The 17777-nt window shown below is 43.3% G+C and overlaps 1 protein-coding gene across 8 annotated transcripts in view; it reads left to right on the forward strand.

Annotated features, from left to right (window-relative positions):
* The window catches only part of KDM2B (lysine demethylase 2B), a 74547-nt gene that overhangs the window by 1388 nt on the left and 55382 nt on the right, over positions 1–17777 (forward strand). For 6 of the 8 annotated variants that reach the window (XM_032199162.1, XM_032199166.1, XM_032199164.1 and 3 more), the window contains exons 1-4: positions 1037–1266; positions 2045–2138; positions 3035–3188; positions 14205–14320. In XM_032199162.1, the coding sequence (XP_032055053.1) occupies positions 2055–2138; positions 3035–3188; positions 14205–14320 (354 nt within the window). In that variant the 5' untranslated portion in view covers positions 1037–1266; positions 2045–2054. Of the gene's footprint in view, positions 1–1036; positions 1267–2044; positions 2139–3034; positions 3189–14204; positions 14321–17777 lie in introns of those variants that run through there. The other 2 variants (XM_032199163.1, XM_032199168.1) reach the window with 2 other exon arrangements.

Below are 17777 nucleotides of genomic sequence, written 5' to 3' on the forward strand. Positions count from 1 at the left end.
TTTTTGTTAACCACCATGTGTGGCTCTTACACTGAGCCCACCTTTATTGGGGTGGAAATTGCACTTAGAGGAGTTTCAAGAAAATAACAACAACAAAAAGTTGCGTGTTCACCATTCTCTCTGCCATGGTGTTTTCTCAGAAAACTAATTTTTAAACGCTTTGATTTGATGGTAGGATAAATCCCACTATTTTCTCTTTGAATGCAAACAGATCAACAGCTTCAGCTTCCTTTTATTGGCTGTTGAGGACTAAAATCTGGCTGGTGCAAGGCCATTTTCGCCTTTTAGAACGCCTCGTGTCAGCGGGCAATTGTAGGAAGGTAGCCCAGGCTTAGAAAATTGTTGTTAATGTGATGGATTTTACATCTGACCTTTTGCAAACTGACAATAATTGATTCCATCAGGATTTTAATTTTTACTGAAAAACAGTGGTTCTCAGCGCTGCCCGCAGACTGCGAATTTCCATGTTGTTTTTTGTTTTATTAGCAATTATTCAATCTGTGACTTTTTGCAGCTTGGCTCGAAGAAAGGCAACTTCCTTTCCGGGCTCCTTTTATTGTTTTTAATTTCTGTCTGACTTGTAATCAACAACATCTTGGTAGAAGAAAAAAACATAAAAGGAGAAATAAATAAAAAAAAATAAATGTATTTGGGAGGGAAGGACTCATATTTTGAAATGGAGCATATTGAGAGTCTAGACAGCTTCTTGGCTGGCTGTGATTTTTGAAGCATCTGAAATACCCCAGGGGCGGAAAAAGCTCTCTTCCTGCTCCTGCAGGAGGACGGATTCCAGAGCGGGCGAGGGGCGAGCGGCGTAATTGCGCCAGGAGAGGCTTTAATTGCGAGACGGAGGCGCAGGACCTTTCGAAGCCCGCAAATCGACCGTCTTCATGACAGCATTGCGCACGGGTCCGTCAGCTGGGCTCGGGATGTGGTTGCTTAGCAGCGGGCTCTTATGTGCCCACCGCCGCGCTGATTTGCCAGCCTCCCGCAGACACATGGTAAGGTCCTTTCCAGCCTATCATCTAGAGGGACTTCTGCACGCCGCCTGCATACTGCCGAGATTCTCCCTACCTGACTGTGATGAGAAAAAGACACAGTTAAACGAAACCTGTTTTCTTTCTCCTTTTTATTTTTTTCCTCCAACTCCCCTTCTGGTACTGTTTCCGTAACCAAAAAAAAGAAAAACAAAAACCAACAACCTAATAATAATAACAATAATAATAAAAAAAAGCCATGAAATGGAGACCGGAACAAGGAAAAGAGGTTAGTGGGTTAAGTGGTGTGTGTTTCCTGCGTTTGCAAAGGTGCCTATAGTGAGAAGGGCGGCTGTGTTTCGGCCATTAGTTACAGATGGTGGCTGGAGGCTTGAGATTCGTGCAGCGAGATGAGCGCTCGTGTGTATCTTGCCAGTGATGTCGACTTTAAACCGCTCTGAAAACCTGAATCAAGACGGCATAAAAAAATAGAGGATTTGATAATACCCAGCACTGCTGCCAGCTGGTTCCTTTATGCCTTTTGATGCAGAAATGCCTAGAAATGTGAACAAAAAGGAGTTAATCTGCCAAATGAGGTTTCTGTCCCCAGGTCCTTGCGGAAATGGCATTAGTGGCAAGTAGGTAATTAAACGTGTGGGAGGATTTATAAGCAAATTAGATTTTTCAAAACTTTGCTCTTTGAAGCTATTTGTGTACAACTTTTGCTGAAGGTTGTGTCTCAGTGCGAAGGAGAGCATTAAAGAGATCACCCCAGGGATAGGCAGTGGCATCAGAAATATTTCTGCACAACATAACTTTTATTATTTTTCCATTCCTTAACTCTGAAAGCTTTCTTTCTAGTTGTATGAGCAGCAGACTCAAACTTCAAGATGCACGTTTTTCAGCAGAAACCTAATTATAGTTACTTTGAGACAAAAAAAGCACTGTACTATAAATGCAAAAACTTGAGTGGATGGAAACAGTATCACACATGTTACCTCTGCAAATTAAGGCATGAAAAATACTGTTTCAGACTGATTCATTTTTGTCCTTTGCTCTGTTTTCAGGTACTGTTTGATGAGTGTGAAAGGATGCTTCACTGATTTTCATATTGATTTTGGTGGCACTTCAGTGTGGTATCACGTTTTCCGTGGGGGGAAGGTAGGTGAACCTTGTCTGAAATTTATTGTTAATCTTCTGTGCCTGTTGTGGAGGGATGGGGTTGCTTTATTTCATTTTTCTCTTTCACTCTTTTTTTTTCTTTTTTTTTGGCTAGTCAGTTAGCAGTCTATTTCATTTACCTTTGTTGATGTACATGGAGTGTGCTGAACTAGACGGACACCATTCACCTTTATGAAACAAGCAAGTGCTTTATTTGAAATATCTAATGTGTTATTCCTTGGTGGTTTTATGCTTGTTATTGCTGCATGGTTTAGAAGCGTCTTGCAGTGAGTACATGGCTGTGTGTACCCTTGTTGGGTCAGAGTGCCCTCATAAGTCTCCTTCTGTAGCTAGAGCTTTTCAGTTTCCTATTAGAGATTCTGTGTTCCTTTAGTGTGCACACCCAGCCTGAAATATTGCAGAATACAGAAATGATAGAATATACAGTGTGTGTGGCTACGTTCACATCTTTGCTATTTTAGGTTGCTTTTTCCTCATTCTAGTGTAGACAGCATATGGTGGGCAGTGAAGTAAATACAGCAGATTGAACATCTTTGTGGTACAGGCACTGGTCATCTGCATCCAGTGAAGTTGTGCTATGCCAACACATTTTTCTGAACTGAACGTAAACTGTGCAGGCAGCTTTTGAATAAGATGCTTCACGGAAGAGAGATGACAACTGACAGTTACCTTGACGTTTCCAGCCCCTGTACTAATTGCTGCTGCTGTCTGCTCTGGATTTCTGTGTACAGTACCTGGAAATCACGTGTTTTATGCAGAAAGCAGGCTGGGTGCTATGCATTCCTTCCTCTAACACACGATAAACTCCTCGGAATTTTTCAGTTGCGTGTTTTTGTTGATTGTTGGTAATAGTTAAATCGTTGCTTTATTTTTAGATCTTCTGGCTGATTCCGCCTACTCTGCAGAATCTAGAACTTTATGAAGAATGGGTGCTCTCAGGAAAGCAAAGTGATATCTTTCTGGGAGACAGGGTGGAAAGATGCCAAAGAATTGAGCTGAAACAAGGCTATACGTTCTTCATTCCTTCAGGTATCGTTTGTTAACTCGGTTTGGAATCACTGGAATTGTGCTTGACTAAAGTTGTCTGTAAAACAATTCTTCACATCTGAACCCCATGCTGACCTCTGTATTTCCTGGGCAAAGGAAAGGCAAGGAGCTGAATGCGCTTGATTTCCGAGCAATTGTCCCATTCAGACTGAGGAAGTGTATGCAGTGATCACTTGGGCTGTGCTAGGGAAAAGGAGAGAGGACTTGGGTCCCTGGGGCTGTCAGTCCACCTCTTCTCATCGGGGTCTTTTGTTACTGTTATTTGTCTTATTGGACAGGTACTTTTCTGTTTTTCTTATTCTGAGATAAAACTGGTGTTAAATGTATTCAGTGACCAGAGATGTCAAGCCTCTGGCACTCTTCTGGCAAGTTTCACCTGCGGTTCAGGAACCTACTTCTTTGCCTCTGTCTGTGGTCTGAGGTGGACTGAGTCCTTGATGGAGCCTTGTGGTGAAACAACTTTTATTTTATTGTTGTAACTCTTCAAGACTTCTGTCTGATGGAGGTCGTGCTGAGTCCGGGCATCTTCCAGGAGCCCAGCCGTGCTTTGTTTGTACACTGCTGCCCACCTCAGTGGCTGCATTGCATGATTCAGCCTCTTCTTGCAAAGCAACCAAATAGTTGCTGCTTTGAAGGCTGGTGGCTTTAGGCCTTTATTCTGCTGCCTAAAATGGATTAAGGATGGTGCAATCTGTAACGCTCTTCATTTCCAATGATATCAGGCTTTGCTCTCTTTGAGTATTACGGGACTGCAAGTTTTTTTATAATGGTATAATACATTGCCTCTGTCTAGCGGATTTTCCCAGGGAAAAAAATATGGATAGCCTTTTTACATGACAGAAGGACTGGTTGGTAGTTCTTCAGCTTCTAGAATTACTCTGTGGGGATAAGATTATTATATATATTTTTTAAATTTTGGAGACAGAATGCAGGTCACGAGAAGACACTGATAATGTTCCTGCTAACTAAGGAGCATTATTAGCATCAACCAAAGGCCACAAATTTGCATGTTTGGTAAGCATTTGGCAAGAATCTGCCTGGGATGTGACAGGCAGAATGACTTGGAGGGTGTAGGAGTTAATCCATTAAAGGAATTAGGTCTTCCCTTGAAGCAGGTCAGAATGTGCTGTTACTGTTTGAACTAGGTGTTTGAGTGTGCCTGTGCTGTTTGCTTAGATCCCGTTACTGCATCTTTGTATTTATCTTCGTTCCCTTGTGAGCAGCCTCCTACGAATAAGACTTTCTGTCTGTTAGTTCAGTCATGCTCAGCAGTTGGAACCCAGCAAGTTGTGGGAGCCTGAACGGGACACAACTGTAACATGGTGGCTGGAGCGAAGTGGTTCCAACTGTGTTTTTTGACTGTAGTTTCTGTTTTCCTAGGAAAGCCCAAAGAACAGAAATGCCAATACCTCAGCCATTTTAGGCTCCGTGCCACGTTTGAAAGGCATACATGAATAATTTCTCCTTAAGCACCTCACGGATTCCACGGTTTTGTTCTGGTGTATTTTGTCAGAAACCTTTTCCACAAATCTCTTACTTATGTGAAAGGATAATATTTCCCCGTTTGTTTTAAGAGCGTGGAAATGCCTAGTTAAAAGCTGTTCCAGGTCAGCAAATTGAGCATAGCCTTGTAAAACAGGTCAGTTCCTGTGACCTCTTCCCTCTGGTTTGTGAGAGTATCGCACTAGTTAATGTTTGAATGTGTTTTGTATGCACTCAGTAACCGCTGGTAGTGCTCAGCTTCTGGTGATGGGTGCCTGTAAAAGCAGCGTGTCCCCCACTTCCAGCTGAGCCTGATAACCTCTGAACCAGCCTCAACTCAGCCGCAAGGCAAATACCTCCTAATGACAGGTCCGGCCTCAGAAAGTGTGTGGAGTGATTCAGCTAGTGCTCAGTTGGACTGCGAATGGAGAACGTGTCGGTGACGGGCCTTTTTGCATCAAATCTCCCGCTGTGCCCTCATTTTCAAGTCCTTTTTGGGGGTGGTCCTAGCGATGCTATTATATCATCACAGGGTAAAGGATGAAGTCGGTAGAGAAGACTGTAACAAGACACATGGGGGAGTAAGATCATGGGCTGGTGGGAGATGGAAGGTTTCTTTGAGAATCTAGGATCAGCAGTAGATCCAGTAAATCCCTGAAACTACAAAGCACTTGCACAAGAATGGGAGTTATTCTTACAGAAGGCATAATTATAGTGCTCACCAGGGCCTCAGGGTATTTCCCTCTGCATCACCGCCTTCATCTTTTCAGGATTAAGTTTAAACCAGTTAATTTCTACCTGTGCTTCTAACCCTGGAAAGCACCAAAAGGCACAAATCACAGCTGTGGTATCAAGGAGAAAATGAGCCAGGTATTATCAGCGTAGTGAGTCGTCCTGGGTCAAAGTGCATCTGGCAGTGCTTTAGGAGTCCTTCCTAAGTATGGGGTGGAGGAAGTGAGCTGAGATTCAGAGGGATGCTGTATCCAGTGCCCTGTGTAGGACCCAAGCTGCACTCCTCATGGCCCCATAGGACTTCTCCAAGCAAGTGGTGCACTGTTACCAGCTCTCACTTCCCACTTTACCAGTTCCCACTGGTGAGTTAAGGATGATAAACTGGTAAAGTCTGCAGTAAAGTGATAATTTAACTAGGAACCCAGCCTTTTCCATTAGTACAATCTAAACCGATGTCAGAATTTAATTGTCAGTTGTCACCCCTTCATGACTTGTTGGGGTTTATGGCTCAAGGTGTGAGAGCAGCTGAAGGCTCAAGAGGGGGGAGGAAGCTACAGTAACTACTTGAGACAGTGAATGATTTTAATTTTTTTTTCCTGTAGAAATCCAGTTGTTTATCTCCAGGAGGGGAGATGTCTTTGTGCATAAGGACAAGATATTAGTGAAGAATGCTGTGGCCCTTAGGTGTTGGCACTGTGTGTGTTTATCAGAAACAATTTAACCTTTCATATGGTTGTGTGTTAACGTGGGTGAAATTTGGTCGAGGTAACACATCTCGCTGTGATGTAGCGGACACTGCATACCAGACCTACCTGCCAGACAGAAGGGAAGCTCTTTGTAGAGCGAATTTTTCTCTTTTCCTGTGTAAGCTGTGAGGGTCTTGAAGAGGAAACCATAATCTCTGTGTGCAGCTATTGTCTCAGCAGGGACACAACATTTTATCAATCACAATCAAATCTAGAGCTTGTCCAGCATTGTTTGTGCTGTTAGCGTTCTTCTGTACAGTGTGTGTGTGTGTGTTCAGTGGGGGTTTGCACTGAGGATGTGCAGAGTGGGAGCATTTGGAGTCCATTGTGGTGTTGGTTATGGAGAAAATGTTCAGGTGTTTGGCATCACTGTGGCAGGGATGGACTGAGCAGTGTCCCTCCAGATTTCTTCCACTCAGGATTTCTGTAGGCTCTTGTCTCTGGCTTGCATGCAGCCACTTCTTCAATTATCTCCTGATTGCTCCCCTGCAGCCTGCTTGCAATGTACTGCTCACTAAGTCAATGAAAATGTGCTACCTGGTTTTTGACTATCTTTAGTGCCCGTCTTTTTGCTTTGAGTATAAATATTTTTCTCGTTTTACATCACTGCATAACTTCACTGGAACCTGTTCTCTCTCCCCTTCGTGCCCTTCACCTGCCACTCCATTCTTCATGCTTTGTAAACCATCTCAACTATCTCTCACTTTTATCCTTGTGCTTCTTCTATATATTTTTTTTCCCGAACTGTTGCTTTATGCATGGAATTCCCTTCCCATCTTGGTTCTCTGAACATCACATTCATTCCTCTTGTGTACTTCTAAACTTCACTGTTGCTTCCTAAAGCTAAGCTCAAAATTAAGCATACACAAAATGAAAATTTGATCCTTTTTTCAATCCAGGTGCTCTTTTGAGTCTTCTAGTCTTGCTGACTGTGTCGTTTTGATTGTAAGTGCTGGGGGTCTGACAGGGATATTGTCTCTCTCCTCCTTCCCTGTTGTCCTCTACAAACAAGATCTTGCAGTAGCTGGGAATATGCTAAACTTGTTTGCTTTTTTCTCAATTTCCTCTGATACTTCTCTTCCAAAAAAGTGACCTTTTCTTGTGTGTGTGTGTGTTTATGCTTGGTGTAGGCGCTTGTACCTGAAATTCAAGAATGTTTGCGCATGCAAAATCAGGGCCTGTGAAAGCAGGCCAGCTTGTAGTCTCTTGAGGGAAATCTGTCTTGCAGTGTTTGTCTCTGTTGCTAATATTGTGAAGTAAGTGTGTAATTGTGCCTGGAAAAGGTGAACTCAGCTGGTTTTGGGTTGTTACCAACACTGCTGTCAGCTTGACCATGGGTAAGCTTGCTTTGGGTGTCTTTTACTGCAGGCTTTCCAAATCTGCAGCATTAATGTGAGTACAGGGAGGGATGTGATGTTGTAGTGTGAGTGAACTGGTAGCTGGGAGAGCTGTCTCTGGGGGGAATCGTCAAGTAGCCAGGCCATTCTGAGTGCTTTGGCTGTTCTTTAAATCTCACAGGAGCAGTTCAAGTAATAGGCCAATATGGTCCATAAAGAAATGCACAGAAGCCACCATGCATTTTTGATTTCCAAGACTCGACCGATGTACTGCCACTAGATCTTGTAGGCAACTTTTGAGCTTTTAAGCTTTTAGGCTTTCCTGTGATCAAAATCCAGGTGAGGTCACTTGCTGTCAGCTGGGCACGGTGTTCCTTTCTGCCTCCTCTCCAAACTTCTCCCTAGTGTTGCTGCACACTTAGGAGAGCTGTGTCTCACCCTGCAGTTAGCCGTTCCCCACCAAGTAAGCAGTTTTTGTTTTATTGTGTATGTTCTTTACTATAACACGCTGTGGGGCCTTGTGCGTGGAAAGATGCCATTATAATCTCTCAATTTCTTGAGAGATGAAAAATGAGCCACGGTCTAACCAAATATTCTCATTGTTCTGTGATGATTATTGCGGTAACATTAGAGTGCTCCAAAGTTCTGGTTCTCAGTCAAATACAGAAATAATGACTTCTCTTGGATGAACGCTTTTTGGGGGAAGGAAAGTAGCTGGAAAGTGTTAGACTGTGCTAGACTCTATGCTGTGGTTAGCAAGCACTCAGAGCGTTTCAAATACTGTATCTGTGGTTATCAATAAGATTCTGCCTGTTACGAGCGTGTGGTCCTAGGTCACCTCCGCCGTGCCAGTCAGTATTTGATGAATTATTGTGTAATGGGGCCAGAAGGTAGCACAGAGGCTTTCTATCAAGGAGAATGACAGGCTATTAAAATCTGACTGGTAAATTTTTTTGCAGGGAGTCGTGCTAGGGCTGCATAGCTGCCTGGCTATTTTCGGTTGCTGTTCACTTTTTCCATTTCAGGAGCTTCCACTGACATTAATGGAAGCTCCGTGCCTGGAACCTTTAGGGACCAAGCGATGGAGATCAGCGGAGAGCATCAGAGAGAGTTTTTGCCTCAAGTGGCTACTTTGAGATGGAAGGTGACAGCATAATGTTGGATTTTAGTTCTGTTCCTCTGCAGTGCTCTACCTGATTCTTATCAAATTATGTAAGATTGAGAATTGCTGGATTACTTGTATTACTGGGGACAAAAATCATTAATTTTTTACTCTAAAAATGTAAGGATGATGTTTCCTTGATATACTTGGTTATGGGTACTACTGTGACCCAATCATTATTCTTTTGAGGTCTGAGAAATTATATCTGGTTTCTTGGCATCCTTCCCCGTAAGGACATGTCTTTTGTCACTTTTGATTATTATTTTTTAAAATTTGTTTACATATTTTTTGCTTTTCCAGACAAAGTTGCTGTAGAATCACAGGAAAATATGTATGTATGTATATCACAGAGCAAAATACCTGTTCAGTTACTACTGGAAATGGATGCACCATGGTTTTGGCTTGGTGTTTGTGGTCCGTTTGCTCTGTAGCTTTCTTGATAAATTCATGTTCTGCTTTATTATTCTCGGAAGGACGATTCCATTCTTGAAGATATAGCAGGAATTTACAGGGCCCTGAAATATTCTAACAAGTTTGTAATGTTTAATAATACTTGTTTTATAAAATTCAGAAGATAATGAGATAGTATCTTTCTTTTAACTCTTAAGAAAAGCTTTTTTTACTGTTAATTTTACCTCCTTGATTTGCTAGAGATGATAACATCTAAATATTCGTGTGTACCTTAGTAGCAGTGGAATAATTTCTAACTGTAAACCAGCTGAGGGCATTTCTGAGTCTCCTGAATAAGATTCCTGCCCAATGCTGGTTTTACTTCATAAGCTAGGGGTGTTTTGGGAAGGAAGAAATGCTCATTAATCATCAAGAGCTGCAACAGGAAAGATCACAGTGGCTGGTTCCATGTTCAGTTGCTCGTTAGCCTCTTTCTTAGACAACGGGTGCTGGTTCAGCGGCATCTGCTGCAGCTGGGGTTCGGCCTCACCAAACAGGGATCAAATGGAACTGGTATCAACAGGCTGGTTTGAAACCAGTCACCTCTGAGGAAGGTTTCTCTTTATTGACTCATCCCTGAGGCCACACAGTAGGTGTCACATCTGTGCAATCTAGCAGTAGCTTTAGATAATGTTCAGCAGGTGCTGCTTTTTTTTTGTGTCTTTCAACCAAAAATTAACAATATCTTATTCCTCTGACTTTAGCATTTTTTTCCTGCCCTTAAACCCTTTCTTCCGATAACGCTCCAGTGCTTTTTTAGCGTTAAGGATGAAATTAAATTTGTGGTATTGTATTCTGTGTTGCATTCCTTTTCCTTTTTTTTTTTTTTTTTTTTCTTTTTTGAGAGAGAGGAACAGAGACAGAGAGAGGTTTCTGGGTTTGGGAATGCTGCCAAGGGGAGAGATGTTATCTTCTGTCTCGCGCTAACCCATGGAACATGCAGGGTTGTGCAGCAGTACCTGAGTTGATGTAGACAGTAGAAAGCAGCTGCGGAGGAGAGAATTGATGACTCCCTTCAGAGGTGTCTCTGTTGGAGGCTGTGTGGAAAAAATTTTGCTGTGAGAGCTGAAAGATGCAGACACAGGTGAGCAGATGTGACCATAGACACGGTGATGTGACCATACACATGTCAACAGACCTGTCAGTCTGTCCAGCAAAATAGCGGCGTAGCTGAAGTGAGACATGCAGGGTGTGTTGATGTGGATGATATCAAAGCAGTCCCCTTGGCCTTCATTGTTGTCTTAGGGATTACACACACCTCTGGAGGTCTCTCTTCCTCTTTACAAGCCTCCATAATTGGGAAGCTTCCAACGTGGGTGTATTTGTTAGCAAGTGGTCACAGTGAGCGTTCATCCTCCTCACAGTTTATTTCTGAGTCGTGCTTGCATCGAAGCTGTGGAAATTAATGGCATGTGCCATCCAAGTTTATCTGCTCTCAGAGCTCGTTTTCACAATATACAATGCTCATGGGAAGTGTTTCCTGCTCGTCTCTTTCCTCCTACTTCTGGTACTGGTGTCTTCAGTTTGTCTCTGTACACAGACTTGTTAATATTAGAACAGGAGATTTTCTTTTCCCTTGTAGCTTCTGTGCCAATCTTTCTGTTTTTTCCTACCTTGTCACTTCTCTCTCTTTTTTTTGTCTAATCTTGCACATAGTGTCCCGCGTCCCTGGAACACACCTCTTTGTGTTCATTTCTTTGCAGTCTCAATATTCAGTGTTCCTCAGGCGAGTTGAGACTATTTTGGGACGCAGTGTGACTGAAGAATGCTCAGCAACCGGGTGGCCAAGATCTGTGTTGCCAGCAGGTGACTCCTCTGTCAGGCCTGCATCCTCTCACTGGTAGAGGGGCTGTGGGCTGGATCCTCCCTCTGGGAGCAAATGAACTGCTGGAGATGTTAGGGTGTCCCTGGGGCTTGGCTGTGTCCCTAGCTCCATGCTTCCACATTGTTTCTCCACGAAGGGACAGTACCCACGGCATTGTCCTTTCTCATCCCTGAGCCGTGCGTGGAAGTTGTCTTACGCTCTGCTTTAGGTAGGAGTGGGGAACTTGACTTCCAAGGGCTTTACGGTAAAAGGCTGTCTGTGTGTGGCTTGGTCTCTGGTTAATTTTAACTTTTTTCCTGGCCCTCGTGGCTTTCTGGTGGATTTCAGTGCTTTATTATTGAGAACTATATTGTAAAAAATACTGAGAACTGTGTCATAAAAACAAAACAGTATTTTCAGTCTAGTTACTAGAGATACGTGTGTCTTGAAGGTCCTAATGCTTAGTTCATAAGTCAGGAGTTTGCATCTGTCAGTTGAAGGTACTAATTGTTTGTTAAATGAGTAGCTACCTGGTTTGGAAACATAAGTAGGAAATTCAGTGCATGATCTGCAGAACCAGAGGTTTTCTCACATATTTTAGGGAAGACTTCAGTTTGCACCTCTTCCAGCTTTTCTGTAAGGACAACATTGAAACTACATTTATGCTCATTAAGCTTTCTGTTGAGTTTTTGTCAGGTCTGGGACACTTTTTTTGTTTTGTTTTGTTTTGTTTTTGAGCATTGGCTACAGGCATTTATTGGTCTTTTCTAGCTTCTCTCAATTATATTGGGACTGCTACTGAGGAAGTCTAGAGGCTGTTAACGGTGACATTTAATGGGGACAGAGTTGAGAGGTCAGAGAAGGTGTGATGAGACTGAAACCCAAAGAGCAAAGAAAAAAATGAAATTGATTGCACTCCAGTGTGAAATTTTCACTGAGGAAATAAAATTTGTAGGAAGAGGCTGCTGTGGGGTTATATTAAAAACAGACACTTGAAGAACAATAGCACTGATGGTGTTTCATTTTATTTCTTCTTAAAATGAAGGATTTTACCTTTCTACCTTTCCTATGTGTCTAGAGAGCTCAGTTACTCTTCTTACTCGAGCTGTGAGTCTCTGGTAACAGGTTGTATTTAGAACGATGTTGATGATTCCATTAAAATACCTCGTTGCATCTGTCAGTCTGTGTTTACATTGAGTGATTTATGCTGGGAGGTGTGTGGTGTAAACAAGTGGCGAGGGCTCCTCAGTGTCCTGCTGCTAGCTGGCTGCTTGTGGCCTGTCTCCTGCCACCGCTCAGCCCTGTGGCCATGGATAAGTCGTTGCACTTGTTGGAGCTTCAGCTTGTTCACCCCTGGAACTGGCAATGAAGCTGAATTATCACACAAATTGACCCTGAGTTGTACCACCTATCCAATAAATCAGCTTTGGGGACCCAGCAACCCCTAAACTGCAGAAGTCTTCGATTACCTCGTGAAAGCAGTAGCCCCAAATTCCTTCACCTTGCATCTTTTTTTCCTTCCCGAAGACTAGGATCAGGAGTATCATTTATTTTGCAGTAGTTTGTTCTTAGTACAGGCTGATTGATGTATTTCATGTGAGGTGATGAACTTCTCTAACTGTGAAGTGTTTTCATGTTATTGACATGCATGGTTGCTGTACTACCCTTACAGGGAAAAAAAATCCTTTCTAGTTGGTCGTTCTTGATTTGGAAGTAATAAACATGCTGGATGATAGTAAGTGGCTTGTAGCTGAAATTACGCTAACTGGAGCAGGAAAGATGCAATACCTAGAGCTGTCAGAGCCACGAGCCACCTGCGTTTTTCTCTGCATCCAATTTACCACGTGGAGTCAGAGTTGTGAACTGACGGAGCACTGGGACAGGCTGCCCGGAGGGGTTCTGGAGGCTCCATCCTTGGAGATACTCAAAAGCTGCCTGGACGTGGTCCTGGGCACACAGCTCTCGGTGGCCTGGCTCACACGGGGGGGTTGGAGCAGGTGACCCCCAGAGGTCTCAGCCAACCTCAACCTTTCTGTGATGTTAACATTCAGGAAAAAATGTATCCAGAGTGATGTTTCCAGGGAAAAAATTCTCATGTTGATTTCTTTTCCTTCCTGACTCTCCTACTAATACGCCCTTAAATGAAAGCTGCAGTTCTGCCATCTGCTGGGGCTCGGGGACTTCTCAGGTGTGCCTCTGCAGGCCTTCAGGGTCTAGGGATTGCTGCAAAAGGCTCCCGTGGCTGCTTGCTGGAGAGCCCTTTAGGCTGAGCAGCATTTTCCTGCTCCCTCAATGATCTTGAAGTGAAGGAAAGCCACCAGAGCTTTAATGGAAAGTGCTGCCCAGTTAGGAGAAAATTGACTGTCCCTGATGTTGCTTTTATCTGCTGGTTTATAAACTGTAATACTTTTCATTAAAAATCAGAAAAAAAAAAGCCTCAGGTCTCCATGGGGCCCAGATCATTAGCAGGATCAATCCTTTCACCACAGAGATCAGAGGCTCCAGTCTTGCATAGCCAGGCCTTCGGCTGCTGGCACACCAAGCAAACAATGCAGAAGCAGACGAGCTGTGTGTGGCTGCCTGAATTGCTACATCTGGATTTCTGTTATGGCAGAAAGTTCTTCCCTCACTTTGGAGCCCGTGAAATGAATTCAGGCCCTTCCAGGATAGGGTCAGAACAGTCAGCTCAGGTACTAGAAATGTTAAGTCCTTTAACTTGGGGCTGGCAGTGAGGAAGGTTTCCAATTGCTGCTTCAGGAAGTTGATAATAGAACATAAAACTTTCACCCCTGAAGGAGGGCTGGCAATAACCTGAAATTGTTGACACCTGGAGACGTGTGCGCCAGAGCTGGCATGGCAGAAGTTTGATGTGACTCAGTCCAGTTGCGCAGCCCGAGCCCACCAGCACCACCAACATGATTTGCAGCCCTAGTGGAGGTGCCAGGAGATCATCTGAGCGCCAAGTGTACTGAGCAGGCTGAGTTTGCTTCTTAGTCATGGATGTGGTTGAGTCACAAGCTTGCGTGTTCTCAGTAAACACTGAAACCGTTCTGTGGATAAATAGAAGAACTCAACACACAGAGGGTTGTGAGACTGTGCATCATAAGATGCCTTCTGCTATTATTAGTCTTAGAGTGGCTATGAGCATACTATTTAACCTTTCGCTACTTAACTTCTCTTCCCCCCTCAGAACGGGGTTTATGGGGTTGTTAAAATGTGATTGTAAATTGCTCTGTGATGCTACATAGTGCGAGGCATTCTCAGTTCTTTGCTTTCCCTCTCTAGGGTGGATACATGCGGTTTATACTCCAGTAGATTCTCTGGTGTTTGGTGGAAATATCCTGCATAGCTTTAATGTTCCCATGCAGCTTCGCATCTATGAAATTGAGGACAGAACAAGGGTAAGGATACTTGATTCTCTTCTTAACTCTGTGACCGTGGTCTGCCCGTTTCTCTCTCTCTCCCCGCTTTTCCTTTCTGAGAAACAAGAACTGATGGGATCTCCATGCCAGAATTGTTAGGAGGTAAACATGAAATAACGAGACTTTCAAATGTTGGTGATTTTTAGTGATGTTTACTCATCTGTTTTTCCCTACTTCCAACAGCCATGCCCATTCTGTATCTTTTGTCTGCCTGCTAACCTTTATAAACAAACTCCCTCGTGCACACAAGCATATTGACCTTTACAGGGCAGTTCCTTTGTACCAGTACACTCCTGCTAACCTCCTGGAATGGATACCAGGGCTGGAGAATAATGGGACAAGGATGGTTTTACTGTCCACAGCTGAACTGAGAAAGCTGTGGAGGAGTTTACTATGAAACATCATCTTCTGTGCTTCTCAGGATTTTCTTCTGCAATGACTCCATAGAATGCAAAAATTTCATGGGGCTAACAAGAGTCTGGGCAGGGGCATTAGTCTGAATGGGGATATTCACCTGGCTGCAGCAGAGCATTACATCTGGAGGAGGTTTCTGTGCAGCCTCTTGAGGAGTGAAAATTATGCCCTTGATTAATAAGCTTGACACCTAGCTGTCATATGCTTTGCAGTTCCATGAAGCAGCAGCATCTGAAGGAAGTGCCGGTCTTTTACTAGGCTATTAAATAAACCGTGTAAGGCAATCACAGCATTTTGATGTAAATACGGACCAGTGTGTGTACAAATTTAGATGGGGCTTTTTGTGGCTGGCTATTTTGGAGGCACTGCACTGTGACAGTGCTGGTAGACTGCAAGCACAGGTGCCAGGTCAAGCGTTTGTGGAGATTTGGGCTGGCAAAACACACAGCGGGAAGCTGTGATGCTTCTTCACTAAAAAATCTTAAAATGGTGTGTGTTGAATGTCAGCTCATTGTGTTCACCTCTACAAGAGGGCACAGAGCTGGCTCCAAGTGGGCTTTTGCCCCAAATCCCTTTGCTTGCAGTGACAGTGCGTTAGTCCGAGACAAATACGTGTTGTTTCGAAAGGCATCTCTGGCTCAGTGAGAGGAAGGGTGTCCTCCCCTCAAGCCTCTCTCTGCCAGTGTTGTGTCGGGAACAGAGTGCTCCCGTGCTTCGCAGGGGTACAGGGCCTGTTAGTCTCCACACTGCAAAGCAGTGGTGGGAGAGATTGGTTTCCTGCAGTGATTGTAATGAAGAGAAGGAATCTTTAGTAGAAGAATGAATTCCTGGTGGAAGACAGATGAAGACAGAAGCTGAAATTCGGAAGAATTAGAACAGAGGGACTGCAGCAGAGGGCAGAAGTAGAGGGAAAGGCCATAAAGGCCAGAGTGGAGCTCAGCCTAGCTTTGAATAGGTGTTCCCAAGGCAAGATTGTGAAGTATCTTTAAAATCAATAAATAAATAAAGAGTAAAAGGACCAGACCAGAAAAAAGTTGGGATGGCAGAAACAGGAAGGGGCTCACCAGCTTCTTTTGCAGAGTGAAAGGCGATGGGATGAGCTGTAGGAGTCCTTCAGAAAAAGGACTGGCGGCCAGGGTTGAACTGTGGCTAAGTTCAACAAAGGAGCTCAGCACAGGAAGGGTTTTAGAGTGGCTGTAAGTAAGAACCAGCAATACACACTGGATACGTGCTGCAGCTGCTCAAAGGAGAGGCGTGTTGTTGCCATGAAGGGTGCTAGCACAGCTAACTGGAATGGAAAAGACAATTTATTTATTTCCAGTGATGTCTGGAAGGGAAATGCTCTTTTTCCTGATATAAGGAGAGCTGGCATCTTGTTCCCACAGGACCTGAGCAACCCAAAGCCACGCACATTTTATTAGAACTGCAACTGCTCAGCAGTGCTTCTTCATGTCAGGTCCTTCTGCTTGGGAAACTGGGGGCAGCTTTGATCTCCTGAGCTTTTATACCAGGAGGCCCCGTTAGTTTTTTGGTAACTTTCAGGATCTTATTGGGCAGCTACAGTGAAGTGTCTTTGAAAAGTCACTACTACCGTGATCCTGTGGGAAGGTTCTGTGGGTGTGATGTCTGCCTCTTCAAAAATGTCCTGTCACCATTTTTTGGAAAGGGGTTCTGTAACATTTGGAAATCCCAGATCAGACCGTTACTCTTGTTGGGTTTGATTTATTTTTCTTCAAAGTATCTGCAGTTCTTTATAATTTGCCCTCCAAGAAATACTTGAGTGCCTTAAAAGAGACTAATGAAAGCCAACAACCCAGAACTTCCACAACTTTACAGTAAGTTTCAGCACTTGTAAGTTGCTGTGCCAGCGCTGTGTCTTGCCCAACCCCAGGCCTTTGTTCACAAACTTGTGCTTGTGGGCAGCTGTATAATAACAATGCTGTGTGAACAGCCAAAGACTAGCAAGAAGTTCAAGACAGAAAATAGAAGACTTGCAACTAAAGCATACAGAAGTTTGATGAGAAAGAGGCAGAAAAATCAATACTGTTATTTAGAAATAATAACGCACGAAACAACTAAAAATATCACGCAGGAATCTTGAAGGGGCAAATGTTTTCAAAACAGAATTCCAGTGTGTACTACTTTATTTGCTTTGCCAATCAAATTTTGTAATTTCTTTGTTCAAATAATTTTATTCATACAGGAGCTAGAATAGCAGACTCAGTACAGTATGTAGTTCACACAAATTTGGCAGTGTGAACATACTGCAAATGAGTTTCTCATCAGTATTGATCTTTCCATTGTGTATAGCACAGAAGTAAATTACACGATGTGATTGACGAAGTAATTTGCCACGCTCAAATCAAAGTGTAATACAGGTGTGTTTCCCTTCTTCATTTTGCAGAGAGCAATTTTATGGAGGTTTCGCTGTGTTTAAAGCTGCTATATAATGCTTAATCATCTTTGATTGCTGATATTCAAAGTCATTTTTATGCTAGGTGTAGTTGTTATTGTCTTAGCAGCTAAGACAAGAATAAATACGTGGTTGAAACGGTAATGCTGATTTACAGCCTGATAAAATTGCCTAGTTTATATACTTGTCATGCTTATTCTAGCTTAATTTCTCAAATCCCTAGGAGACTTTTTAAGAGGGTTATAGCCATTTAAAAATAGTTTTAAGGAGTAATAAAAAACATGTCTATTGTTGGAAACAGCTCCTAATGTGCAATTGAGGTAAACAAATATTCTCCAGCCTTACAGTTTGTAGAGACTCTCATTTTGCAGTCTGGCTTTCCTAGAGGCCAATTAACAGCTAGTCAAATAGGCCAAGCTGTTTAGCTCTCTGCTAGACCAGCTTGAATAACCGCAAAGCAGGCTGCCATGCAGAGATTCATCATCTTGGCACAGGGGTGTTACAGCTCCGTATTACTGAAGAGGAAGAATGTGTCAAACTCACTCCCAACTCGTCTAAATTTAACGGCGTTAAAAGACTGGAACATGGATGGGGACAGGAGCACTCAAA

This window comes from Aythya fuligula, chromosome 17 (genome assembly GCF_009819795.1).
Source record: "Aythya fuligula isolate bAytFul2 chromosome 17, bAytFul2.pri, whole genome shotgun sequence".
Classification (NCBI taxonomy): domain Eukaryota; kingdom Metazoa; phylum Chordata; class Aves; order Anseriformes; family Anatidae; genus Aythya; species Aythya fuligula.